Below are 27,793 nucleotides of genomic sequence, written 5' to 3' on the forward strand. Positions count from 1 at the left end.
AATACATTTTTTCATAATTTAAAAAATATTTAAGGGTAATGTTAACTATTAAAGTGCTTATTCAATTCAGATTAAATTGAATCATAATTAATTAGAGTTAAGATTCTTTGATCATATTTTAAATAAATTTTTTTAATATATATATATTTTTAAAAATATACATATATATTTATATATATATATTATATAAACAAAAAAATTCATAAAAAATAAACATAAATTAATTAGTTTACCCTTTAATAGTATATTATATTATTATTTATATACAATAAATAATATTATTTATTTTTAATTAATTTATAGCTTCTGACCAATTCAAAATAATATTAAAAAGATCGATTGAAGTAAAAATGTGGATTGAGGGTTAGATCGAGTTTTAATTTTTTAATTTATATTAAAATTTAAACATATCTACTAATCATAGATTAATAATTAAACAATAATAAATATATTTATGATATATTATTTTTAACATCTAAATAATTTTATTAGTTGATTAAATAATTATAAATATAATCAATTTATTATCTAGTCCATTCAAGAAGGTATTTTTTTATGAAATTTTTAGGTATTTTTACTAAATTTAGATTTTATTTTGAAAATTTTAGGTCTTTTATGAAAATTTTAAATAAAATTTAGGTATTTTTAATTAAATTTGTTATTTTTTGGATCAAATATCATTTTTTAATTATTAAATAATTAAATGTGATATTTATATATTAAGTTTAACGTGTTTGATATAATTTTTTTATGATATAATAATTTTTTTAAAATAAATAAAGAGTCGGTTTATTTTTAATTTTTTTTTATTTGGTAAGGAGGCTATTAAGCCTTGCTGATATTTAATTATTTATTATTCATACAACGGCCGTACAAATTTGAAGGTCTAGTCACAGGGCATTTCCAAGAGCTCTATCTTTGTCGGATCAAGCCCTCACAGTTCATCAGCCATCTCTGGAGCACACGCAATGTTGAATTCACACTGTTGAAATTACGAGTATAATCGTTCGCTCTGATGCTTGAACTATGAATCCAAGGCTTGAATCTTGAGAATTGAAGAACGAATAGAGTACCAGAATGCACGCAAAGTTCACAGCAACCTGCTTTAAGCCATCGCCAATCTTCCATGGAAAATTAAAATTTCCCGAGATTAAGTGCTGTGCTAGGAATTCTCCCCCTTCATCATCTTCTCCTTCTTCCTCAGACCACAAGTTTCGTGGATTCAAGCTCGCGGGTGCAAATAGATGGAAGCTCTACGACGTTGATGCCGGTGAGTCTCTTGCAGCTGTTTTTGTTAATAATGGTATTTATCCTGGATGTTCACGGCTTTATGGATATTGAGTTTCAATCATCGAGATTTCAGTTCTATTCACCCAATTTAAATCCCCTTTTTCTTGCTTTTGTTCGACTATTTTATGCACTGTGATAAACTCCATTTGAGTGTCATAACTACTGATAAAAGGAGAAAAAGAATGAAATAAACAAAATAGGAGAGGTTGAACTACTGTAACCTTTACATGGCTGTTCAACGCATCGTGTTCTTTTACATTTGTATAGCTTCTTTACAGAAATTGAGACCTTCACTGAGTGTAAGTGGTTTAACTTGGTAATATTCACTTGCTCTAGTTCCAACCTAGCTGAATTACATTTCTAAGCTAAAAGGTTGGAGTTCATTTATATGTGATCATAGCATGTTATATTTGCCAACTTGTAGTAGTTAATTAATAGGAATATGATTTTCTTTTATTACTTTCCATCAGGTTTGATCAAAATATGTTTTCCTTGACAGCTGCACTGCAAGGAACCTTGAACCATTGGCTATCAAAGACCCAAGACTTCTTGAATGAAGTGACGACTCCCCTGGTGAAAACTGTACATGATAGAAAGCCTAATCCCGGAAATGTATTTGATACTCAAGATACAGAGGACATCTTCATGGCAGAACAAACAATTGATAGTAGAACACCCAATGGATATCTTTCTTTAGCTGCCATCGTTTCCATTGAGCAATTTAGCAGGTGAAGACACAAGGTGGTGTTGTCATTTTTGTTTTGAAGTTGCTTAAACTGGTACCTATTTTTGACTCTGAACAAAGTTCCTTTATTGGTTTTGTACTGAACTAAGATAGAGGTATTAGAGACAAAGATACTCATGAAAGGACGCTCTCTAGTTTTTGTCAGTGTTACAATCAAATTTTGTGGAGGGTTAAGAGGGATATATGCTTTCAGACTCAGATCTACATCTTCTTCCTTCCCATGCGAGCTTTGTGTGGAGGTACATAATGGCCTTTTCAGTGATCATGAAAATTGGATTTATAGATCAATGATCATTTTAATTCATGTTAGGAATAACCTGGTAGAGAAAAAATCAGGAGAAAGGACAAGAGAAAGAGCCATACCTATATCAGGGGAAAGGACAAGAGAAAGAGCCATACCTAAAAAAAGGGTGCTCCTAGTCCATGAGGCTCCTTGCTTTGTGAATGTTGGGGGAGGGTTGTCTTAGTACTTAGTATTCCCTGTACTTTGCAAAGATGATGTTTTCACAACTTGAACAAGTGATCTTTTAGTCCAAAGGAGTGAACTTATTGTTGCTATTAAGCCCTGCCCTCTGAAAAAGCCATACCTATGCTAACCAATTGATTCACTACCAGCATGTGGTAATGAGAACTATCCTTTTACCCATTTTTAGAGTTGAAGTTTGTGATAAACCATGTTTAAAATATAAATGCAGAAGATTAAGTTATTAATTGTAATAATTCAGTGTATAGAAACATTCCATTTGACATTCTGCTTCTGATCTTGTCAAGACTTACTTATTCAAGGTTTAAAACATGCAGGATGAATGGATTGACAGGGATGAAAATGCAGAAGATATTTAAAGCACTTGTTCCTGAATCTGTATATAGTGATGCTCGTAATTTGGTGGAGTATTGCTGCTTTAGGTTTTTGTCTAGAGATAGTTCTGAAATCCATCCATGTCTCAAGGTTTGTGACTTGTTTGATATTTTACCTCCGCATTTTTTTTTCTGGAATTAATAGAGTAGCTCTGCCTGTTGTTGGCAGAATGTACTTGCCATACTCCTCAAAACAAAAAAGAGAAAAAAAAGAATCACCATAAGCAGAAATTCTCTTCATTATAATATATGTTTTTGTTTTAGTAGTCTGTATGTCAAATAGATGGCTGTTCTAGTAGCTGTCCAGCTAATGATGTGTTTAGGTATGTTTGGCCAAGCATCTCGATGAAATTGGCATCACATTGTTTGACTCCAGACTCTATTGGGCCTTTCATGCCTTTGTCCTCTTTATGACTGGATTCTAGCTTGAGAATTGTTGTAATATCTATCTATTTATGCTATATATATGCACTAATATATATGATCTCACTGGTGTGGCCAGTCTAAATATGATTTAGAACTGTTACTTCTCCAATTATAGTATTTCCAGTCAATGTAGTTTGCTAATAGAAACAAGAAGCTCAAAACTAACCAACTTTTTTGTTTGATTAATAAATGTCAACCAGCTGAACAAGAGTTACCAAAATGAAGATTTTAACTTTTTTGGACCATAGCATGACACATCCAGAATCTAGTGTTCTAAGAAGTGTGTTTGATACATCATTTGCTATATCTTAGTGCTATTCATTTTCTAACACCTTTTGTCTTTTTCTTAAACCCTTGAAACTAGATAATTAACATGGATTGTTGGTCTTATTTCATGGTTCAAGTGTTCACGTTACTTGCAAGACTTGATCTTCTAACATGATCTCAGAAGGATAACTTTAAGATGGTCAAGGACCGACAATTAACTTTGCACTCAAAATAACTTGATTTTAGTCCTCTTTTACATTTTTGACATTGAGCTTCGAGTTTTTGTTTTCGTGAACTTACTACTTTTCTTTGTTTTGGACTGTCTATTGGCAGGAACCGGCATTTCAAAGATTGATTTTTATAACTATGCTTGCCTGGGAGAAACCTTACAGTAAAGGGAATAATCCTCATGACGTTGCCTCAGAAAAAGCTTCTTTTCAGGTATTTATCAGATTTTTCTGGTATGTTTAGATAGCTGTTGGAGCATTGCATACTGATAATCTGGGAGTAAATTGTTGCATTAGCAGCTTAAGTCTAATTTCAAAATTTGTCATTTTGACTGGATGCAATCCAATGAACAGCATGTAGTAAATTGTTGGAAAATTGCATGATTTTAAGTTGCTTCTTTAATGGAGTCGTTAGCATGAATGTTCAAAGAGAAAGATACCCTAGACATAAAAATGTCTTGTATTGTTTATTTCTTTTTTTTTTTTTTTTTTTTTTGGGTGGGATGCGATGGGAGACACATAAGGATGTCAACCTTATCCTGTGGGTACCCACTAGAACTCTACCCTAATTGGGAGGGTTTGGGTATCAAAAAATATCCATTGGGGGTGGGGGAGAGGGGGGTACAAGTAAGCAGGGCGGAACCAATATTTTGATTTAGTGGGAGAATTTAAATACAAAAAATATAATTTTAAAAATAAAATAATAATAATATTAAAATGCAAATTTTTTTTACAATTGTTCTTTACGACTTTTCATATTTTAATAACGTCGCATAATGATCTCATTATCAATTCTATATATTTGAGCTTAAACTTTCGGTCAAACTCAATCGTGAGTATATACATATATATATATATTGTGAATCTATGTTGAAAATAGGAATGATGAAACTAAAAGTCTTATCTTCTTATAGATCGAGATTGTTTTTACGGTGAAAATATAGTCGGATTTAAGATCGAATGGTTGAATTTCACAAAATTGATGATTTACAAAAAATGCGCTTGGAAGAGAGAGAGAGATTGTAACGTGAAGAAAAGAAGAGAAAGGAAGCTGTGAATGGGAGCCAGGGTGGGCTTGGCTCCCTTGGGCTTTTCACCTTTGTAAAAAATAAAAATTTAAAAGAAAAATCTAGTCCAGTGGGGGCAATTACCCCCATTGGGCCTCACGTGGCTCCACCCTTGCAAGTAAGATATTTAAAATACCCACCGGATACAATTATGGTGGCGGGGACAGGCTCCCTTACCCGTACCCTACCCTAATATAATAGTATATATTATTTTATCTAATTATGTATTATAATTCATATATTAAAAAAAAAAAAGTCCAAATTAGACATTCTCACAAATTTGAAACTTAACCTAGTTATGATCTCTCTTGCCTCTTACCCTTGTCATCAACAAACTAAGGTGGTATTTTTTTTTTTTTAACTTAATGTATTGAAACAATTTGAAATATTACAATTATTGTTTTTTACCTTTTCTTTGCACTAATATCAGATTCATTTGTTATCAAATTGTTTTGAAGTCATTCAAATACGAATATGAATGGTAGAATGATATATATTGTATATGGGTGCCCATTGGTTACCTATTACCCTCCGGGTATGGGGATGGGTGGTTAAACAAAATACTTCGAGGGTATGAGTGCAAGTTTGGGGGCAAGAATAGAGATGTGGGTACGGGAACAGGTCCCTACCCATACCTTCCCCCTTGAGATCCCTAGGCACACAAGACATGAGTAATGGATGAAAGCTTGTAACATTTGTGGGATCTACTTTAAAATGATAAAGTTTTCATCACATCTATATGATACCAAGTACCTTGGTATCCATAGAAAGTGAAAATTAAGCTGAGTGGAAGTTCTAATGGGAGGAAATAACCTCCATGAATTTCATTAATTTGAGAGAGATAAATATATACACGAAAGATCCTATAAAATCTCCTAAAATTTATGTCTAGATTACAACAACATATATTTTTTTTCCTACTATAATTAGGACTATTATGGGATTTCCTTATCTATTTTAAGGAATATCCTTATCTCTTTATCTTGAAGTCTCCTTTTCCTCGTGAAACTTGAATTCTCTCTTTATCTCTCCAACACTCTCTTTTAAGCTAGTGAATAGATATCCATCATTCCTAGCTTACCTCAAATGAACTCAAATCCTTGTTTTTGCATAGTTTTAGTAGGGATATCTACTTCTTGAGATTCAGTAGAAATATAAGTAAGACTTATACCTTCTCTCTCTATTTCTTGCTTGACAAAATGTTAGTCAATTTTCATGTGTTTCATCCGGTTATGTTGAACTGGATTATTCACAATGCTAATTGCCGATTCGCTATCACTATAGAGAATTTTTGGAGAAGGTCTTGGTAGATGTAGGTCTTCAAGCATTTTTTCTATTCAAATCACTTCACGTAACCCTTGTGCAATAGCCCTATACTCGGCTTCTGCACTGGTTCTTGCCACCACTGATTGCTTTTTACTTCTCCAAGTTACCAAATTCTCCCATATATTTGTACAAAATCCGGATGTAGATCTATTATCCTCAACAAAACCAACCCCATCAACATCCACAAATGCTCTTTTTCCTCTATCTTGACTCTTCTTAAATAAGAGTCATTTTCCCAGGGTTTCTTTTAGGTACCTTAGAATATGATATGCAACCTCAAGATATCTTCTTGTGGGAGAGTGATATGAACTAACTTACTGTGCTTACAACATATGCAATGTTAGGTTGTGTGAGTGATAGGTAGATCAATTTTCCCACCAACCTTTGATATCTCCCCTTGTCTACTTGGTATTCTGTTTTGCTACCTTCTTCGTTCTTCCAATTAGTTTCTAATGGAGTATTAGCTGGCTTACAACCAAGTTTACTGGTTTCTTTTAGCAAATCAAGTGTGTACTTCTTTTGAGATATAAATATTCCTTTCTTGCTTCTTGCTACTTCCATTCCTAAGAAGTATTTTAATTCTCCCAGATCCTTTACTTCAAAAGCAGCTCTTAGTTGCCCCTTTAGCTTCTCAATTTTTGAAACATTATCCCCTGTGATGATAATGTCATCTACATAAACAATAAGGATTATTTTTTTGCCATCAGCTTCAACTTTTGTAAATAGGGTATGATCAGACAACCCTTGTTTGTATCCTAGCTGAATAATAGTGTCACTGAACCTCTTGAACCAAGCCCCTGAAGATTGCTTGAGGCCGTATATAGACTTCTTTAATTTGCATACCTTCCCTCTTGTGCTTTCTATTTCAAAACCCGGGGGAATCCTCATGTATATCTCTTCCTCTAGCTCCCCATTTAGGAATATATTCTTGATGTCCAATTGATGTAGCCTCAGTCTAAATTAACAGCCAATGATAATAAAATTCTGATAGAATTAAGCTTGGACACTGGAGCAAAGGTCTCCTTATAATCAAGCTCTTAGGTTTGGGTAAACCCTTGAGCTAGTAACCTAGCCTTGTACCAATCAATGCTTGCATTTGATTGGTACTTCACTATGAATACCCATTTGCTGCCAACAATATTCTTCCTTTCTAGTAGATAGATAATGTCCTAGGTTTTATTAGCTTCTAGGGCATGCATCTCCTCCATTACTGTTGCATTCCATTTTTCATCTTGCAATGCATGATATCCTTAGGGTTCACTATATCATCAATGTTTGTTGTGAAGGCCTTGAATTGTGGAGATAGCTTTGAATAACTCACATAATTTGAAATAGGATGCTTAGTGCATGATCTCACCCCTTTCCTTAGAGCTGTTGGAACATCAAGATCATCAACCTTGTTAGTTTCCACCCTTTCCATGCTGCCATTGGCATCAGCTTTTGGATATACCTCCAAATTTGACAATTGGTTTGGCTGAGGAGCACGAGGCCTTCTAGAATATACCAAAAGAGGTTTATCAGAAGCTGAATTGTCTTGATTCTGATCTTCTTGACCTCCCCCTGAATTAGGTATTGAAGATTGAATTAAAGGTTGAGGTTCACGAGTTGACTCATTAGCAAGAGGAGTTTCTGAATTAGAGATCATAGGTAAAGACAAAGTGGAGTCCCACTGTTCCTCTGCATTAGGTACTTGTCCCTGCAGAGAAGTGGTGTGAAAAAATGGTTGATTTTCTATGAAGGATACGTCGCAAGATATGATAGATTTTTGGGTAGGAGGGTGGTAGCATTTATATCCTTGTTGAATAGGAGAATAACCAATAAATATGCACTTGAGAGATTTAGGTTCAAGTTTGGATTGGGAAGGCTGATGTTTATGAACATACACAGTGCATCCAAATACTTTAGGAGACAAAGAGTTTAGCACCCTAGTATGATGGGGATAGAAATCAAGGAGGACACTCAAAGGGGTTTTCAAGCCAAGAACTTTGGATGGAAGTTGATTAATAAGATAGGAGGATGTAAGAACAACTTCCCCCCAATATGAATTAGGAACCAAGCTTGTAAACATAAGAGCTCTTGCAGTTTCAAGGAGGTGGCAATTTTTCCAATCTGCCCCCCCCATTTTGTTGAGGATTATAAGAACTTTTATGAATAATGTCATGTTTAGCTAGATAATGACTAAAATTATTGGAAAAATATTCCTTGTCATTATCTGTTCTTAAAACATGGATTGAGGCTTGAAAAACATTACTTATCATTTGGTGAAACCTCTTAAACACAACATAGTCTTCAGATTTATTTCTCATTAAGAACACGCAACTAAACCTTGTATGGTCATCTATAAATGTGATGAACCATCAAGTCTTAGTCAAATTGGGAGTCCTAGTTGGTCCCCAAATATCAATATGAATAAGATAGAAAGGTTTCGTGGGTTTATATTCATGAGAAGGGTGAGCTTCTGGTTTGTTTAGCAATATTGCATTGTTCACAATGAAACAAATGGTTGCTTTTATTAATGAAAAGATGAGGATATAAAACTTTAAGATAACTAAAACTAGGGTGCCCCAAACGCTGATGCTATAACATAGGCCCAGAAACTAAAATTGTAGACAAAGAAGATTTGATGTGTGACCTAGATTCAAGGGGTTGCCCATGCTTTGTTATATAATAAAGGCCTCCCTTTTTCTCAGCACTGCCAATCATCTTTCTCGAAGATAAGTCCTAAAATTCACAATTGGAAGGAAAAAATGTCACCAAACACTTCTCTTCTTTAGTTAATTTACTTACTAATAGTAGATTGCACTTTAAATTAGGAACATATAGGACTAACTTCAATTTTAAATCTACCACACTTGATGTACCTTTCCCTTGAGCTATGGTAGTAGTACCATCAACCATTGAGATGGTTAAACCTTGTGAACAAGGTTTATAGGCTGATAATACCTCAGGAGGTCCGGTCATGTGATCTGAAGCACCAGTGTCGATTATCCAACAATCTATAGGAAATTTGAAGGAGATTAGAGAGAGTCTAGGTGTACCTTGTTTAGCAAGAGAGACTACTGGGTTAGGGCCTTCTATTGCCTCGGATTTGGTCACCTTTGTTTGACTCAATAATTGTTGTAGGATCTCCAACTGATTAGTAGATAAAGTCAGATTTGTTGATTTTCCTATTTCCCCTTCTCCTCCATAAGTTGTTTGACTTCCTCTTCTTTGATTTCTTGGTTTCCAATTTGCTGGTTTTCCATGTATTTTCCAGCAAATATCCTTGGTGTGATAGGGCTTGTTGCAGTGTTCACACCATAGCTTCTCTTTCTGGGGCTCTCCCTTGGGTGGATTAGATGGTTTTATCCTTGAGGAGACCAAGGTTGATGCCTGAGAATTTGCATCAGAATTGGTCATCCCTGAAGGGCTCATCATCACCCTTCTTCTGCTCTCTTCTCTTTTAACTTCTGCAAAGGCTTCCCTTATTGAGGGAAAGGGTTTGGTTCCAAGCAACTGCCCTCTTACTTCATCAAGATCAGCATTGAGGCCATGCAAAAAATCAAAAACTCTTTCTTTTTCCACCATCTTTTCATATTTCTTCTCATCTTCAACACATCCCCATTTAATCTATGGAATAAATCCATCTCTTGCCACAACTCAGTTAAATCATTGTAATATTCAATGACTAAGTTATTACCTTGCCTTCTTGTTTGAATTGTAGACCGAATCTGAAAAGTTTGAGCTGTATTCTCCATGTCTGAGTAGACCTTTTGCATGGCTTCCCATATCTCTTGAGCTATCTTATAGAATAGATAAGTCCTTCCAATCCTTAGTTCCATGGAATTGACCAGCCATGCCATCACAATTGAGTTTCCAGCCTCCCATACATCATAGTTAGCTGAATTTGTACTCGGCTTCAAGACTCTCCCTGTTAGGTAACAAACTTTGCCTTTTCCCTGGATCACCAATAAAACTGACTGGAACCATTCTCTAAAGTTGGTTCCATTTAGTTTATGTTGAGTGATCTGAAGGGAATGGTTGTCTAGAGTGATTGGAGATGATAGAGGTTGAGTATTCCTTGTTGGAGGAGGTAGATTGGTCGAAGCATCACTTTCTGCTTGATTTTCAGCCATAACATAAGCTGGAAGGAGTCTAAAGACTGTAGAAGGAGGAGAAAAACTAGGAAAACCTGCCACGGAACTATGGCTCTGATATCATGAAAAATAAGCTGAGTGGAAGTTCTAATGGGAGGAAATAACTTCCATGAATTTCATTAATCTGAGAGCTGTAAATATATACACAAAATCTCCTATGAAATCTCCTAAAATTTAGGTCTAGATTACAACATATTTTTTTTTCCTACTATAATTAGGACTATTATGGGATTTCCTTATCTGTTTTAAGGAATATCCTTATCTCTTTATCTTGAAGTCTTCTTTTCCTCATGAGACTTGAATTCTTCCTCTTTATCTCTCCAACAGAAAGATTGCATAAAATTGGAAAATCAAATCAGAAAGATAATCATCTTTTGCTCTGGACACTGCTATTAGCTATTTTCATCAAGCTGAATTGTATGGCTGATTATTTTCCTTGCAAATCTAGATCTGTTTGGCCTGAATAATTTGCACAAACTGCAAAGAGTTAATTGTTTCAACTTCTCAAAGACAGCCATGACAGTAGGACACTAGCAAAGCTGAAACGTGTTTGTTCTTGGGATTTTTGAGGGATAAGAAAAAAAAATATCAGTAATATTAAGGACCCCGTATGCCTTAGATACCCTTTCAGCTTTGTCTATTTTAATATTTTTATTATGACTTATTTGGTTGGAAAATAACATATCAAGCCTTAATCCTCCTAGGTGGGATTGACTATTATTTGGTTGGAAGTTAATGAATATTTTAATGTATGCATGTGCATGATCAATTGATTTGATTAATCTGATCATTTGTAGTTCCTATTGAATTTGCCTTCGGATTATGCACTCCCCTTATGTAAAGATGTTAACATAAACGTGTTAAATTATTCGGAAATGCTATTTGGACACTTAACTTTGACACTTGGGTGACACTATGTATGGTTGTATTGTACATTTGCATTGATATGACACACAATATAGTACATCAATGCACGAGTGTCACCCCAAGTGTCAACATTGAGTGTCCAAGTAGCATTTTCATAATTTATAGTTCAGTTTATACAAAAATTAAAAGACTCCACTTCTTGTTTCCATATACTTGTGCAAATTTAAGAATTATCTATCATTTTCATTTGTACTTCCTATACATTTTGCTTTCCTAGCTGGCAAAACAAGTCATGAAAGAGAAATTTGATCCTTGCATTAGAGTTATCTACAAACAGAGAGTATGATTATTTGAGAAGTTGCAACAATTTGTTATAGAGGTAACCATATGTTGTTATGTAGGAAAATGACCTATCAATTAATGCTATTGCACTTTTTTCTTGCAGACATTTTGCACTGCTTAGTTTTTGCTTAGTAGGAAGTTTTATTCTTTTTTCGACATTCCACAATGTAATACTGAGAACTCACAATCAAAATCACAAGCCTTTAATCCCACAATGCAGTATTGAGATTTCACAATTACAACTGAAAAAGCATTATGTTTTACTATGTATCCTGAAGAGGAGGTGTGTGCAAGAGGCGGCTTTTATTCGTGTTGCCCCTGCGATTTCTGGATTGTCTGATCGGTCAACAGCACATAACCTTTTCAAGGCTCTCGCTGGTGATGAATGGGGCATCTCCTTCAGCACATGGTCCACATATATTAATGAACTTCTGAAGTAAGCCTCTTCTCTCTTTCTTTCTCTCGCTCTCTGGCTGGGAAGTCTCAATTTTTCTTCTTCATTTCATTGAATCTCATGTTTAACATTATAGCTTCTAGCTGTACTTTGCATTTCCAACTAAAAATGATCATTTCTGTTGAGCTTAGTGGTTATATTTTGACTACTTGTTATGGTTAAAACTTTTTTTTTTTTTTTTCCCATGGGGATGGAGGTATTACTGATCCTGTATGCAGAGTGAAGTCTTCCAGTATACTTGTTGATGCATAGATGCCTCTTCATGGAGGATAAGAATAGATTAATGTAATCTAGGTCTACATATTAAGGTGATGCTCTACTGCCTGCTTCATTGGCTAGAAACTGTTGAGACTCGACACCGAACCTTAGGGTTTTACTTAAGCAATCACAGACTATTCGATGGTCTGAATGAAACAATCATTCACAGTGCTGGAATCAAAAAATACAAACACAGAGAAACAAAAAAAAGAAACGGAGGCACAAGAGTTTTTACCGTGGTTCACCTCAAACTGAGGCTACGTCCACGTTGAGCTTGAGAGAGAAGAGCTCACTGCACTATGAGATGAATAATCAGATTACACCCTCATAAGCCCTCACTAACAAAACCCTCAAAAACAATCAATGGTTCAAGAAAACAAAACTGCCGATCAATCACTTAATACAGATTAAAGGCAAACCTATCGAACCATAAAAGCTATACAAACATGTACAGAAAAGAAATCGGGAACAAACCAGAACGAAACCCTAGCCAAAAGGCGAGAGCCTTCAACCCGCAAGAACAACCCGACTACCTTTCTGATTTTTCTTCGTATTTTCGCCTTTACTGGTTCACATCTCGAGGCATCAATAAAAGCGATTAAGAGCGGCTGGGATTGTGCCTCATAAAGTGTAGATGGATGGATCAGATCAAATCGTGCAAGCACGATTATAATCCCAACAGAAAACGGCAGAGGAACAGGAGAGCAGGAGATGATCGGGCAAAAGGCTGAGAGGGCATAATCAGGCGCCAGCTGAAGGTGAGCTGATGGTTGCCACGTGCAGCCATCCAGCGGTTGCCAAATGGCAGCACGCGGTTGCTGCACGTAGCCCTCCAGTCAGCTAAGAGTAACGACGCCGTTTGGAGCTTCACAGCCAACAGAAACAGACATGAATAGATTAAAGGTTGGAGTATCTGCCAAATGTAGTTCTTTTTTCATTTCCAAAATTAAAGAATTGTTTCTGCTTTATCTAACATTCTTTGTGTGTCTGTGGAAGCATTCTGTCCATACAATATTGTGGCTGTGACAATCTGTTCAAATTGGTATCTCCTTTGAAGTGTTTTATTTACCATCTTCTTTATCAGTAACAGCTCTTATTGATCCAAATTGTAAATATTCTGTTAGTAATCTTGTTATCAAATAGTATTTTTGCAGTATATAAAAAAAAGTTGCTATCAAATCACCAAATGGGATTTCCCATTGTTCCAATATGCTATATAATGGCATACCATCACATGCTGTATAAGATTCAATATTTCTTGGACAAGATATCAAACATTGGATTTCCATTTGTACTTGAACATGTTATGGGTTTTAGTCAGAAATTTTTACTAAGTTTTAGTTTCTTTGGACTCATAATATTTTTTGTAATTGTTTTCTTCTTTCTGTTTTTCTGAATTTCTGTCTACCTATAATTGTAAAAGGGTTTCTCCAGTTGCATAAAGCTCTCCACTTTGCGAGGGTTGGGGCAGGGTTGTAATTGTATGCAGCCTTCCCTTTGCTTATTGCAAAAAGACTGTTTCACAACTTGAACCCATGATCTTCTGGTCACAAAGAAGCAACATTATGATTGCTACCAAGGCTACTTATAATTGCAAGCATTCAAAATGTACTTTTGCATCTAATACAAATAGTTTTCAAGTTGATATATTGTTATGCAAGCTTCTCGTCATTTGTTTCTTTATAATCTTCCACATTTCTCTTTCCTTTAATACAAACTCATCTCCTTCTTAGAAAAGAAAATAAAAAAAGGGTGTTCTATGCATCTGTATAAATTTTAAGTTTGCAGAAAATAATGCACTTTTCAATTATATTTGTTCTAATTTTTGTTCCATAGTCTAGGTTTGGCAGCCTATCCAGTTCCCCTGTATCATTGTCTTAGCCAAGAGATTTCATTTTGGCTGTCATGGGGTATATGTTCATTTTATGTGTCTTCTATGTATGTATTGAAATATCTTTATATCATATGTTTAACTTTTGTTTGTGTCTACAAGAATAATATTGTAAGCTATTCTTCAATATACAGCAGTACTCATAATCTGAGATTCTGGATTCAGGCCAGTTTTTCTTAATTTTATGTGGTTCTTTTTTGGTTCAGGGTGCATGAAGGACGAAAAATTTACCAATTTCAAGAAGGCCCCCAGCTTTCCAGTGAGAGAATTCTTTGCCTTGGTTCAAACAGGAAGCGACCTGTTTTGAAATGGGACAATAAAATGGCTTGGCCAGGAAAACTTACTTTGACTGATAAGGCACTTTACTTTGAGGTATTTATTATCTTTATCTTAATGAGTGGTTATATGTCTATCAAACAGAGAGAGAGAGGTTATGTAGGATGCTGTGATTTTGTGTTTGAGGATAAATACAATCAAGCGCTTTATTTCCTTTCAGTGCTTCTTGTTTTATAAGATATGTGAATAACCATGGTATTCTCATGCAAACCGATAAAGCTAGAGATTTCTTATCCAAATCTGAGAACTATAACGAAGACATGAAAACAAGATAAACTTTCAAATGGAGTATGATGAATTGGTGTTAATTAGTCTTCAGTTATGCAAGCATGCAATTGAAGTGTTTCTCAGGTCTATGGTGAATTACTACCTGCTTTGCGGGTAAAGCATTTTTCTTAAAATAATTTGGCCTTATAGGGTGTTTCAGAGTTATTGTCGCCCTGCCTGGAGCTGAGCTCTTTGAGTTCTCTTTTAATAGCTTTTCTATAATCATTTTTCATCTCTTTCTCAAATTATTGGTGGAATTAGTTCTACACCCTATGCAATTAGAAGTTTTGACTGCTGAAGGGGTGCATTTGATAAATCAAATTGGATGTAAATCTCTCTTAGGAGGCCAAAGTTCGAGCACTGGCTGGTTCTCCATCTTATATATATTTTATATATATAGAACAAACCAGTTCGCAAAGCCTCTACCATTATAAAGAGGGGGAAGGATCAGCTTATTAAATGCATAAGCACATGTATAGTTGATGATGAGTTTCATCCTATATATTCTATTACAATAGCCATTTTCTCAACTCTATTCAATTCAATTAAATTAAACCTTTTAAGTGGCCTGTTTATTTTCCTTGTGCTAGGGACTGGTCGGGCAAAAGGGTACTATAAGACTGGATCTTACAAGACGTGACTCAAGGGTTGACAAAACAAGGGTTGGGCCTTTGGGATCTGATCTTTTTGACTCTGCGATTTCTGTTACTACTGGAGAAGAGTGAGTAAGCTCATCTATCATTGCATCTGCCTGAGTGATAGAGAAATTCCATTGCACTGTCCATTAGAGAAACATCTATTTATGTTGAATGTGACATATAATGCAGAAAGCTATTGTTCCTTGCCTTCATCATATTAATTCTCTTAATAACATTTTTTTTCTGTAATATCTCAAGAGAGCATTGAAGAGATATTATAAATGTTGAGAAGTATCATGGTATCTTCACGTGTTACATACATCTCATTGGCAAATATAACTGTAAGACAGGCATTTTTATCTCTACTGTGGATTTATGAAGAAATATTGCAAGGCATGTAAAATAGTATTTTAAAGAATATTTAGAATAAAATTTAGCAAAAAAAAAGTTTAGAATTAACAGTTACCAAAAAGATAAAAAAAAACCAGCATTTAGAATAAACACCTAGTAGTATAAAAACAGGTAGTTATGAAAGAATTCAAACTTTATCAAGAAATAGCACTGAGTTTTTACTTTTAGGAATGTCATTGATTATTTGATTTCTTCATGTTTATAAGAGACTTCATGATGTTATTTGAGGTAAAGAGGTGGGATTAAAAATTCAAGTTACTTCTGTGTTTCTTTGGAATCATTGGTGAGGATTAGATTTGAGCCATATGCATAGGATGGTGAATTATTGAGATTAAAATATGGTGATAGGGTAATCTAGAGCTAAGAAGCAGAAACTTGTAGCAATGACAACGTGCAGTAGTCAATGTGTAAGGGATGCAATCCATGTTGGTTTGGCGAAAGAGAGAACAAAAGTCTGCTCAAACCTTCCCCATTAGTAAGAGCCCACCATGGATAAACTATCTAGCCAAAAGGCTACAAAATCAGGATATTGGAATTGGTCCACTCTTAACTGTACAAAGGGACAAAAATCTATTTCTTAATTAGGAAAAAGTTTCTCATACCCATATTAAGGGCCCAACATCCAAGGTTCTACATTCTGAACTCAACTTTCGTCATCCCTCCAATCATGCATAAGCTTGCTAAATGTGTCATCCATAAATGGTATTTGTTTACTTGGGGTTTGAGCTTGCATGGTTTTAGAAGGTCTCAACCATGAAGTGACCAATGAATTTAATATTAATCCCAACACCTAGTTTGACCAGGGATGTGCTCATCAAAATGCACATGCAAAATATTTGCCAAAAAAAAGAAAACAAAAAGTGTAGAAAAAGAGCCTCTTGCTGCTTATTCCCTTAATAATTCTCGAATGACAATCCACAAAATATATACACAACATATCCTAAGAATTCTCCTAGTTTTTAGGATTACATTCTTACTTTATAGGACTAGATTACAATAAAATAAAATACTAACAAACATAACAAAAAGGATAAATCTAAGGTAAGGTGAGTAGATAATTCACAAAAGATAAATCAATACACACACACACGACACAAACTTCACAGCACGGCACAACAGCAGTAGCAGCGGTGGGAATTAGGAATTTTATCACTCCTCCTCAAGCTGGTGAATGGATATCAACCATTCCCAGCTTGCATATCAAGTCTTTAAACTGTTTGGGTGGCAGTCCTTTTGTCAAACAACCAGCAAGTTGTTCTTCTGAGGACATATAGGGAATACAGATCAATTCGGCTTCTAGCTTCTCCTTAATAAAATGTTTATCTATCTCCACATGTATGTTTTGATCATGTTGTACAGGATTATGTGTTATACTTATGACTGACTTATTGTCATAACATAATTTGATCGGCCCATGACTAGAAATCCTTAGGTCTCCCAAAATGATCCTCAACCATAACAATTCACATAAACCTAGTGCTAGTGCTCGAAACTCAGCCTCAGCACTAGCTCTAGCTACTACTTCCTGCTTCTTACTTTTCCATGATACTGAGTTTCCCTCAAGAAACACACAATAACCAGTTGTGGAGTGTCTATCATCCAAAGATCCTCGATAATCCGCATTAGTATATCTAGTAACATCCAATTTTGTCCTTGATTTAAAGAGGATACCTTTACCAGGAGTAGTCTTTAAATAACACAAGATCCTTCTCACAGCTTGCATATGTTCTTTGGTAGGACTATGCATGAACTGACTGACCAAGCTTACTGCGAAAGTAATATCTAGTCTGGTATGAGACAAGTAAATTAGTCTCCCAACCAATCTTTGGTATCTCCCTTTATCTGCCGGTTGACAAGTTGGATTGGCAGTCAGTTTTACATTGCAGTCCACTAGAGTACCTACTCCTTTGTCTCCCAATAGTTATGTTTCTTGTAATAGGTCTAAGATATACTTTCTTTGGGAAAAGAAAATCCCATCTTTCGAATAGGCCACTTCAATTCCCAAAAAATACTTTAAGACTCCAAGATCCTTGATCTCAAATTCCTAAGATAGTCTTTCTTTAAGTTGTGTTTGCTCAACAAAATCATCCGCGGGGACTGTAATGTCATCAACATAAACCAAAAGTGTTGTCACCTTTCCTTTACTTGAGTGCTTAAAGAAGAGAGTGTAATCACCCCTACTTTGACGGTAGCCCATACTCCTCATAGCCTTAGAGAACCTATCAAACCATGGTCGTGGTAATTGTTTAAGCCCATAAAGAGCTTTCTTTAGTTTGCATACCTTTCCTGTAAAACCTTTATCAAAGCCGGGTGGTGGCTCCATATACACCTCTTCCTCTAAATCCCCATGCAAGAAAGCATTCTTCGCATCAAATTGCTACAATTTTCAGCCATAATGTGCTGCTAGAGCTAATAAAATCCTCATAGTTTCCATTTTCGCCACAAGAGCAAAGGTTTCTAGATAGTCAATCCCATAAGTTTGAATGTAACCTTTAGCAACAAGCCTAGCTTTATACCTCTCTAGGGTCCCATCTGCATTATACTTCAAGTTGAAAACCCATTTGCAGCCCACAACCTTGACCCCCTTTGGTTTAAAAACAATATCCCATGTCTGATTTTTTTCCAAGGCTTGCATCTCCTCCGGCATTGCTTGAATCCAATTATTATTTTTGAAAGCCTCACTAACTGTCTTAGGAATAGAAATGGCATCCGAGGAAGTTAGGAAGCCTTTATGTTTAGGAGACAAGCGGTGGTAGGATAGGTAATTTGCTAATGGATGTTGGGTACAGCTTCTGATGCCTTTCTAAGGGCAATAGGTAGGTCTAGGTCATTAGTAGAATGCGGCAGTGAAGTCGGAGAGGAACAAGGGGTTTCAGTACCTAGACTTGGGAATGTTTTTGGTGCCATCTGAGAGTTTGGAATAGGCTATGTCCTTCTCTTGAAGACATAAAGGGATCCTTTGAATCGAACCGGAGAGGATGGCAGCATTGTTGAAGGCTGCTCTTCTTGTGATACCTGCTTATTCTGCTCATCTAAGGAGGAATTAGATGAGTCATGACTCTGAAACTGATGGGATAATTCCAAAGACGATAGATCAAGACCTGTATCACCACAAGAGATATCCTTCCCTTTACTGTCAGTACTAAGAAAAAAGGATTGAGTTTCAATGAAGGTGACATTTTTGGACACACAGAATTTCCTAGAAGCTGGGTGATAGCATTTGTAGCCTTTTTGAGTGGGTGAGTAACCAAGAAACACACATTTGAGAGCTTGAGGATCTAGCGTATCCCTATGATGTTTGGACACATGGACAAAAACAACACATCCAAAGACTCTTAAAGGAAGAGGAGTATGAAAACCAACTTCTGGAAAATGGGAAGTCAAACATTGAACTGGACTTTGATTTTGGAGAGTAGAAGGAACATGATTAATCAAGTAGGCAGCTGTTAACACTACTTTCCCCCCAAAATTATTAGGAACAGAATGATGAAGCAGAAGGGCTCTAGTGACATTAAGTAAATGTCTTTTTTTCCTTTCTACCATTCCATTCTGTTGTGGAGTCTTTGCATATGATGACTCATGAATAATTCCTTCTTGTTGGAAAAAAATTATACAAGTGGTGATTAAAGTAATATCTTGCATTATCAGTTCAAATTTTTTTATTCTTGGATCCAAATTGGTTTGATATCATCTTATAGAATATAGGCAAAATAGAGCTTATAGCTGCCTTGTCTTTTAAGAGATATATCCAAGTCATTCTTGTACAATCATCAATAAAAGTAATAAACCACCTAGCCCCAGAACAATTAGGGATTCTAGATGGTGCCCACACATCCGAATGGATCAAATTGAATGGAATGGAGGAGATTTTATTACTAACGGGATAAGACACTCTATGGTGTTTAGAAAACTCACACACATCACAATGAAGACTAGATATGTCGAGATGTTTAAACAAAGCTGGAAACATGGACTGCATTAAACTAATGGAAGGATGCCCTAAACAACGATGCTGAAGCAAAAAATTAGTAACAGATGCAGGTTGATATGCAGGCTGAAATGAGTAGGCAGTGATAGGTTTCTCCCCCTTAATGATGGAACTAGTTGTCTTCAAGTAGTACAGCCCATTCCATTCCTCAGCCACACCAATCTTCTTCCCCGTATCCAGTGACTAAAATTCACATTTGTTAGGTGAAAAAACAACACGGCAGTTTAGGTCTTTGGTAAGTTGGCAAACAGATATCAAGTTGTTAGAAAGATTAGGCACATGAAGATCATGGTGAATGGATAATGAGGAATTGAGGTTCACATTACCATGGCCAGCTATAGGAATTGCATCTCCATTAGCTACTGTTATTTTCTTGGGACTACTCATCGGTATATAAGAATCAATGACATTCAAATCAATGGTCATATGGTCGGTGGCTTCTGAGTCTAGAATCCATAAATTATTCCTAATAGTATGTGAGGCTTTAATAGATTCAGAATTCAAACAAATACCTGATTGAGCCATGGAACAATTGACATCTTGAATGGTTTTCAGAAAGTTTTTAAGTTACTGATTTCCTCAGCATTAAATTGATCAGCCATGATGGTTGAATCTTCCCTTTCTAGGGTAGTTTCTTCCTCCTTAGTTGTATTTAAGGCTTGTGCCTGTTTTCTGGACTGAATATGTTTCACGCCTCCCACCTTATTCAGCACTGCTTCTTTTCCATGTAGCTTAAAACACTTCTCCCTGGTATGCCTGGATTTTTTGCAAAAAGTACACCATAAACTCAATCTCTCTCAATTTTGCACTCTAGGGTTAAACTCAAACCTGCCCGGCTGTGGCTTGAATTGAGCACCATCCCTCTTATTGGTCACCATTACAGATCCTTCAGAGGTTACTTCATTTAGCATAGCTATTTGTCTATACTCCTCACTTCGAACAATAGAGAAAACCTCATTGAGAGAATGAAGTTTTTCTCTACCTAAGATCTGCACCCTTGCTTGATCAAAATCAGCATTTAAACCTGCCAAGAATTCCACTACTCTATCTCTTTCAAATATGACAGTTATAGTGGCTGTATCTTCACTGCATTTCATCTTTATATCTTGGTAATGATCCAACTCCAGCTAATATCCGTTCATCTTATTGTAGTACTCAGTAACAGTTAAAAACCTCTGCCTTGGACTACTTATTTTCACCCTAATGTCAAAAATTACAGATGCATCTTGCATCTTGCATCTTAGAGTAAGTATGCCTTGCAGTGTCCCAAATCTCCTTAGCAGTAGATAGGAACATACAATTTCTACTTACCTCGGGTTGCATTGAGCTCCAAAGCCAAGACATAATCATCGAATCCTCAACTTCCCATGTAGAAAAACCGGGATCTTTGGCATCTAGACTTGGCTCGGTTAGGTGAGCCATCTTCCCACGTCCCTTCAAAAAAGTTTGCATAAACTGTGCCCACTGCAAATAATTCCTCCCATCAAGCCTATAGGACTGATGTATTCCTAGTAGGTCACTGGTAGGAGTACTCCCTATTGGCATATCACATGAAGCACCATCTTTTGTCATTGGAGTATTGGTCTCAGAAATTCTTGACATGGTAAGACTAGGAAAGAACAAAGGCTGGTAGTTTAAGGATCACTTCCAAAATTGTTGAGGCTCTGACAAGCACACAACACTAAAAAATCGATGAAGGAACAAGCTGTGACAGAGGAGAAACAAAGTCACAGCCCTGAAAGAACAAGGGAAAAAAAAACTGTAGTGATGGGAAACACAACACTGAAGGCCTCGGAAAGGAGAAGTGTAATGAAGGCACTATAGGGTTTTTAGGATGAACAAGAGGACGGCTTTGATACCATGCAGAAAAAGAGCCTCTTGCTGCTTATTTCCTTAATAATTCTCGAATGACAATCCACAAAATATATACACAACATATCTTAAGAATTCTCCTAGTTTTTAGGATTACATTCCTCCTTTGTAAGACTAGATTACAATAAAATAAAATAAAATACTAACAAACATAACAAAAAGATAAAAGATAAATCTAAGGTAAGGTAAGAAGATAATTCACAGAAGATAAATCAGTACACACACACACGACACAAACTTCACAGCAAGGCATAGCAGCGGTAGGAATCAGGAATTTTATCAAAAAGCATGCATAAAACATGGAAACATCCACTTTGAGCATCAAATCATTGTTATTGATTCTGTCAATTTTCTCTTCTGGTAGAGTATAATATCAATAATTGGCCTGTAGAGTTGGTTTCAGATGGAGAAAAGAGCAACTGAGCATCCTTGAATCCATTTTGGTTTTTGTAGAGGTCTTTGAGTCCGTAGTGCATTGAAGATATGGGCTGACATTGATCATTTTCTTTTATGTACCTTTACTACCTCACTTCACGACATCCTTTTCTTATCCTCATAAAACGAAAGTTTAAAGAATACCTGTAGTAGCTTTCAAAAGTTTTGGGCTTTCTTATTATTTTCTCATTTTTCTTTTGATGGGGTGGGTTGAGGGTGGTATGGTTGAATTTTGTGACACTACTTGTCTCGCATGTAGAGGTGGCATTGCAATTTAAATTTCTCAAGATTGGGTTTCTTGTATTGCATTACTTAACAATATGAAGTTTGTGAAGGAAAACAACACAAAACAAAAAATTAAAAATGAAAAATAAAAGAAACATGTACTCCTTTGGAAAATGAAACAATTTGTATTAAGAGATTAAGATAAGGTTCCATTCAACTCAATCCAATGCCCCCATGTTTATGTCCATGTGGAATGCTTGGATGCAATCTGAATTTTTTCCTTTTCTTGTATATTTTAGATGCATATAGTTTGGAGTTCCTAAAATTTCATGATAATGTGACTCAGTGGCGGAGTCAAGACCTTAGGTCAGGGGGGAGGGCAGGAGTCTCAAGTTTGTATACTAGATTTTTTTGTCATTACTTAATTGTCCCCCATCTTTTTTATTTCAGAGAGGCAAGTGTTAGAGGCTATAATAATTTATATGCACAACATCAAGAGGCCAAGGGAAAATTTAGAAGTTGGAGGGGGGGTGTTGTCCACCCTCACATACATGTAGTCCTGCCCCTAATGTGACTTGTTTCTGTTTTGCCATTGTGTGTTATCGTGCTTGTTTTGCTATTTGCAATTTTGTTTCCTCTGCTACTCTCTTAAGAAGAAGGGGGTGGGGGGGGCATTGCCCACCCTCGCATACATGTAGTCCTGCCCCGAATATAACTTGTTTCCGTTTTTCCATTGTGTGTTGTCGTGCTTGTTTTGCTATTTGCAATTTTGTTTCCTCTGCTACTCTCTTAAGCTCAGCTCAGGAAATTTATAAATCATGCATGCAATCAGGTCCAAAACTTGGGTACTTGAATTTGTTGACTTGGGAGGTGAAATGAGACGGGATGTGTGGTATGCATTTATTCGTGAAGTTATTGCTTTACATAAGTTCATTGGGGAGTTTGGACCAATGGATGGTGATCAATCAGTTTATCATGTGTATGGCGCACATAAAGGGAAGGAAAAGGCTACTGTCTATGCTATTAATGGCATTGCACGACTTCAGGCTCTTCAGTTTATGCGTAAGATTGTGGAAGATCCCCTTAAACTTGTCCAGTTCTCATATCTGCAAACTGCACCCTTTGGTGACTTAGTTTGCCAAACTCTAGCTGTAAATTGTTGGGGTGGCCAATTGGTTTCAAAATTCACAGAGGAAGGGTATGGTCAGGGTCTGAGAATCTCCGAGGAAGAACCTGAAAGTATCAATCATGTGTTTGATGTAGATGGAAGTGTATATTTGCGGAAATGGATGAGATCTCCATCATGGGCTTCTAGTGCTTCAGTTGCCTTTTGGAAGAACTCTTCAGTAAGACAAGGGGTAGTGTTGAATAAAAATATTGTTGTGGCTGATATGAGTTTGATAGAAAAGGCAGCTATTTCATGCAGAGAAAAGTACAGGGAAGTGGAAAAAACACAAGCCACTATTGATGCTGCCATGATTGAAGGGATACCCAGTAACATTGACCTTTTCAAGGTTGGAATATGTATAAATTTTTCTATTTATTTACTTTGTTATTTTTCATCCGAGTATCTTTCTATAACAGCATATCAAGTATTTATCCCACTATGTAGGGTTGGCTACATGAATTCTATCTCACCAATCATTTCTAGCCATGGCTTTATCTTTCATAAGGCCCTTCAAACTCATATGATACCTAGGTGTCTCCCACCAAATTTGGCTTGGTCTTCCTCTACCTCTTTTGCTAGATACTTTTTCTATTTCATCCACCCTCGCCATAAGAACCTCTATTGGTCGCCTTTTTCTTCTCACATGACCAAACCATCTTAATTGTTCCACATATTTTTACATGAATATTTGAACTTTTTACATTTTTATAATTGTTCCACATATTTTTACATGAATATTCTATTTTTTGCCTTTTTTTTTTTTACATTTTTATAATTCTCAGTTGTATTAGTCAAAGAACAAAATCTTATTTTGTTTCAATCTAAACGGCCTGAATATTTATTTCCATAGAGAATGATGCCCAACTGTACTAAAAAGCCGAATTCTAACATTTCCAATAAAATATTGTTAAAACACTTTTGAAGGAATTCCTTAAGATATGAGAAAATATATGAAATTAAATGCAAGAATACATTTGAGAATAAAACAATTCATTAAGATATGCCTTAAGATATAGATTAGTAAGTTTCACAAAACATAAGTAGAAGAGAAACTAAGCATTATTATTCTTATTCTTTATCAAATCAAGTAGGTATCTTGTCTATACAAACACTATCATCATTTTTTTTTTCTTGGTTTCATCTAACTACTGCTTATAATCTAAGTTTTTTTGTGAACTATTCTAAAATTATCAAGTCCAACTTTGGACTCCAAATTTTTAGTATTCTTGTCCTCCATTGAATTTTATTATTAGTTAACCATGTTTCACTTACCTTAGAAACATTGAAAATTTTCACAATTTGTTTATAGATTAAAGCCGCTTTGCTAAGCAACGGTAAGGCTGCATAAAATTGACCTTCCCCAGAGCTTGTTATGCAGGAGCGTTGTGCGTTGGGTTCACCTTTTTTTTTTTTTATAGATTAAAGTTATAATTGCTGTTATCTTTGTAGGTTTTATTTAGTTGGAATCTTATTCATGTTTAAATATGTAGGTACGTGTGGTTTGTACAATTAATTTAATATGGGTTTAATTTCCCTCCAAACTATTTAATTTAACCTATATGTAGAAAAATGTACATATCTCAGACTATATATTCCATTGTTCAATGATTAAGCTTATTAAATATTTATAACAGTAACAGTTTCTATTTCCAAACATTTTTCCATTTTTCCATTTCTTATTATTTTCTGTGTTTCTGAGATATTTCCATTTCCAAGCTAATCAAAAGCTTGTTAAAACAATATTTTTATCCTTGGTATTAGCATCCTTAGGTGATATAACTTAACATAATATGCATGGTTTACTACTCTTCCGTAAGCATCTGGGTTAAATTTCATTGCATTAGTGGCTAAATTTCAGCTGTAACTTTCTAGATACAATTTTGTTAAATGAACAATAGGTGGTATTTAAGTAAGTAGTTTTTTGTATTCATTTTTCATTATCCTTCTTTTTGCTCTCTTTTTCACGAAGGCCGTGTATCTCTTTATCACAACAAAAATGAGTAATTCACCCAGTTGATGTTCCTTTTGGCACAGGAAAATTGTACAGCATTATTATGTTGAGAGACTCAAAACAGATGTTGATAACATCTTGAACAAAAAACAGTACCATGTACTTGTTGAATTGTTTTTAGCTGATACTGCTTCTGGTGGTCATACCTTAAATTACTTTTCTCCGTAAATCCTCTTTTAGTGATGGCTAAGCGTTGTCCTTAGGAACTGGTGCTACCCTTGACTCTTACTGCCAAAAGTATTGACAAACTTAGGCGTTGGGAGGAGCCTCACTTGACTGCAGCTTTTCTTGCATTTGCCTATGCTATTATTTTCAGGTACAACCATCTTTAATGTTTGCTATCTGATAAGAAACTCACAACATCTGTATTTTTGCTTCTTATTGTTTGGTTTGCATTTCTTAAAAAAGGTCCTTTAAGAAATTTATAAACATGGAGAAGTGTCTGATATGGAGAAGTGTTTGCATTTCTATCGGTATACAAGTATACTGTTTGCAGATATCCATATATTCTGTTGTCTACCACAAGCATATCAATGGTTTAATCAGAAATGTTTTGGTGATTAGCATTTCAATTGTTTAATCATAAGTGACTTGAAATCTTTCTGTTTTAGACATTCTAAACTTGGAGATACCCTTCAGATTTGGAGATTCTAATTTATTTCATTTTTTAATCACTCATGTCAAGTGGAAGTTTAATTGTTGACTTAGACATTCTAACTTTATATTTTCTCGGTGATGCATGTTAGAAATGTGAAAGAAATCTTAGCAACCAAACAAGTTTTGCAACCTGATCTATGATGATTGATACATATTGATAGAAATCTTGAAAATAAGAAATGTGTTCCCTGTAGACCACCAAACATCCTTCCATTTAGTTGGACCTTTTGCTTGATGGGCTTGGTCCAATTATTGAAACCCATCTTAGTACAGATATTCAAGTACTTTGTTACTTAAAGAAATTAAACCAGACATCAAATGGTTTTTCCACAACCAAATATGTTATTCCGTATCATGACTGAACATTCTTGCATTTCTTTCTTCATAATATCCTTTTAGAATATGTGCATGCACTAGGGATGGCAATGGATGTTGAATATTATTTTATCATGCAATTTGGAACATTGTGTAAATGAAGTATTTGTAGCTACAATGTTTTGCATGCTATGCTTTTTTGAGCCAACATACATTGCTTTCAAAATTCTAACAGTCGTGGGCTTTCATATCTGTTTTTTTTTTTTTTCCCCCTCAGAAACTTGCTGTCCTTTATATTCCCTACGGCATTGATGATCCTGGCTGCTGGCATGTTATTATTAAAGGGGCTGAGGGAGCAAGGCCGCCTTGGTCGATATTTTGGGAAAGTCACAATATGTGATCAGCCACCGTCAAATACCATTCAAAAGATAATTGCTCTGAAAGAGGCCATGCGTGAAGTGGAAAAGTATCTCCAAAATCTAAATGTTTCACTGCTAAAAATACGTACAATCCTTCTGGCAGGACAACCTCAGGTAAAACTAGTTCACGATACTCATGAGAAGCTTGAAGTGACTTTAAAAGTTTTTTAACTAACAGCGGACACACACACTCACTTATGTCTAGCATTGTCGATCATAAGAAGCTAATTAGAGAAAGAGGAGTGTTTGCTTTGATATCTCGATTTTAATACATTGGATTCAATCCTTCTAATTGTGAATTTTTTCAAAATTTTGTTTTTTATGCTGTCTCCTTTTTCATTGAATCTGTTGAAACTTTTTTCAGAGAACAACTGAGATTGCTCTGGTCCTGTTAATGAGTTCGGCAGTCCTCCTTGTTGTCCCTTTCAAGTTCATTCTTGCTTTCCTTCTCTTTGATCTCTTCACCCGGGAACTCGAGTTAAGGAGAGGAATGGTCACGAGATTCATGAGTCTGCTGAAGGAGCGGTGGGATGCGGTGCCTGCTGCCCCTGTGGTTGTCTTACCTTACCAGGGTGAAGAGCACAAGTCACTAACTCAAGCTGGAGAAACCAGTGACAGCTCAGATTGGAGCAATAGTAAGTTTGGATAAATTTTGGCATATACATCCCACTCATAGTAATGAAAAGATATGTAGTACCTTAGTTTGAAGAAAATAGGAACCCCAATATACAGTTTTGTATCATTTTGTACATACAAATCTGTAGTTCAACTTCCATGGAATTATCTCCATGATAGATTGACATTTGCAGAAAAAGTATGTCATTTGAAGTGTAAACCCTCTACTTGAATCGGCTTCATCACGAAGGAGTTGTTTGTTTGTACATGAATGTGAACACT

The 27,793-nt window shown here is 35.6% G+C and overlaps 1 protein-coding gene across 3 annotated transcripts; it reads left to right on the forward strand.

The window, feature by feature from the left end:
- Positions 1-878: 878 nt before the first annotated feature.
- Positions 879-27,777, forward strand: LOC127801832 (uncharacterized). 3 transcript variants are annotated; one of them, XM_052337270.1, is made up of 11 exons: positions 879-1,270; positions 1,790-2,018; positions 2,837-2,984; positions 3,920-4,027; positions 11,830-11,987; positions 14,361-14,526; positions 15,348-15,478; positions 23,159-23,840; positions 25,709-25,821; positions 26,755-27,010; positions 27,261-27,777. In XM_052337270.1, exons 1-11 carry the CDS (start codon positions 1,078-1,080, stop codon positions 27,543-27,545), a joined length of 2,469 nt encoding a protein of 822 aa, XP_052193230.1. In that variant the 5' UTR covers positions 879-1,077; the 3' UTR covers positions 27,546-27,777. The 3 variants fall into 3 exon arrangements, with proteins under 3 accessions (XP_052193230.1, XP_052193232.1, XP_052193231.1); XM_052337272.1 differs by lacking the exon at positions 879-1,270 and having other exon boundaries at positions 1,919-2,031; XM_052337271.1 differs by lacking the exons at positions 879-1,270; positions 1,790-2,018 and adding an exon at positions 2,204-2,274.
- The last annotated feature ends 16 nt before the right edge of the window (positions 27,778-27,793 follow it).

Source organism: Diospyros lotus, chromosome 5 (genome assembly GCF_014633365.1).
Source record: "Diospyros lotus cultivar Yz01 chromosome 5, ASM1463336v1, whole genome shotgun sequence".
Taxonomy (NCBI): Eukaryota; Viridiplantae; Streptophyta; class Magnoliopsida; order Ericales; family Ebenaceae; genus Diospyros; species Diospyros lotus.

What these genes read in the sequence shown, in the direction of transcription:
- LOC127801832 (XM_052337270.1), top strand. Translation starts at nt 1,078, where the DNA reads ATGCACGCAAAGTTCACAGCAACCTGCTTTAAGCCATCGCCAATCTTC. An exon ending in TATATTAATGAACTTCTGAA is followed by an intron (nt 11,988 to 14,360) that starts GTAAGCCTCTTC and finishes TTTTTGGTTCAG; the next exon opens with GGTGCATGAAGGACGAAAAA. An exon ending in GCCTATGCTATTATTTTCAG is followed by an intron (nt 25,822 to 26,754) that starts GTACAACCATCT and finishes TTTCCCCCTCAG; the next exon opens with AAACTTGCTGTCCTTTATAT.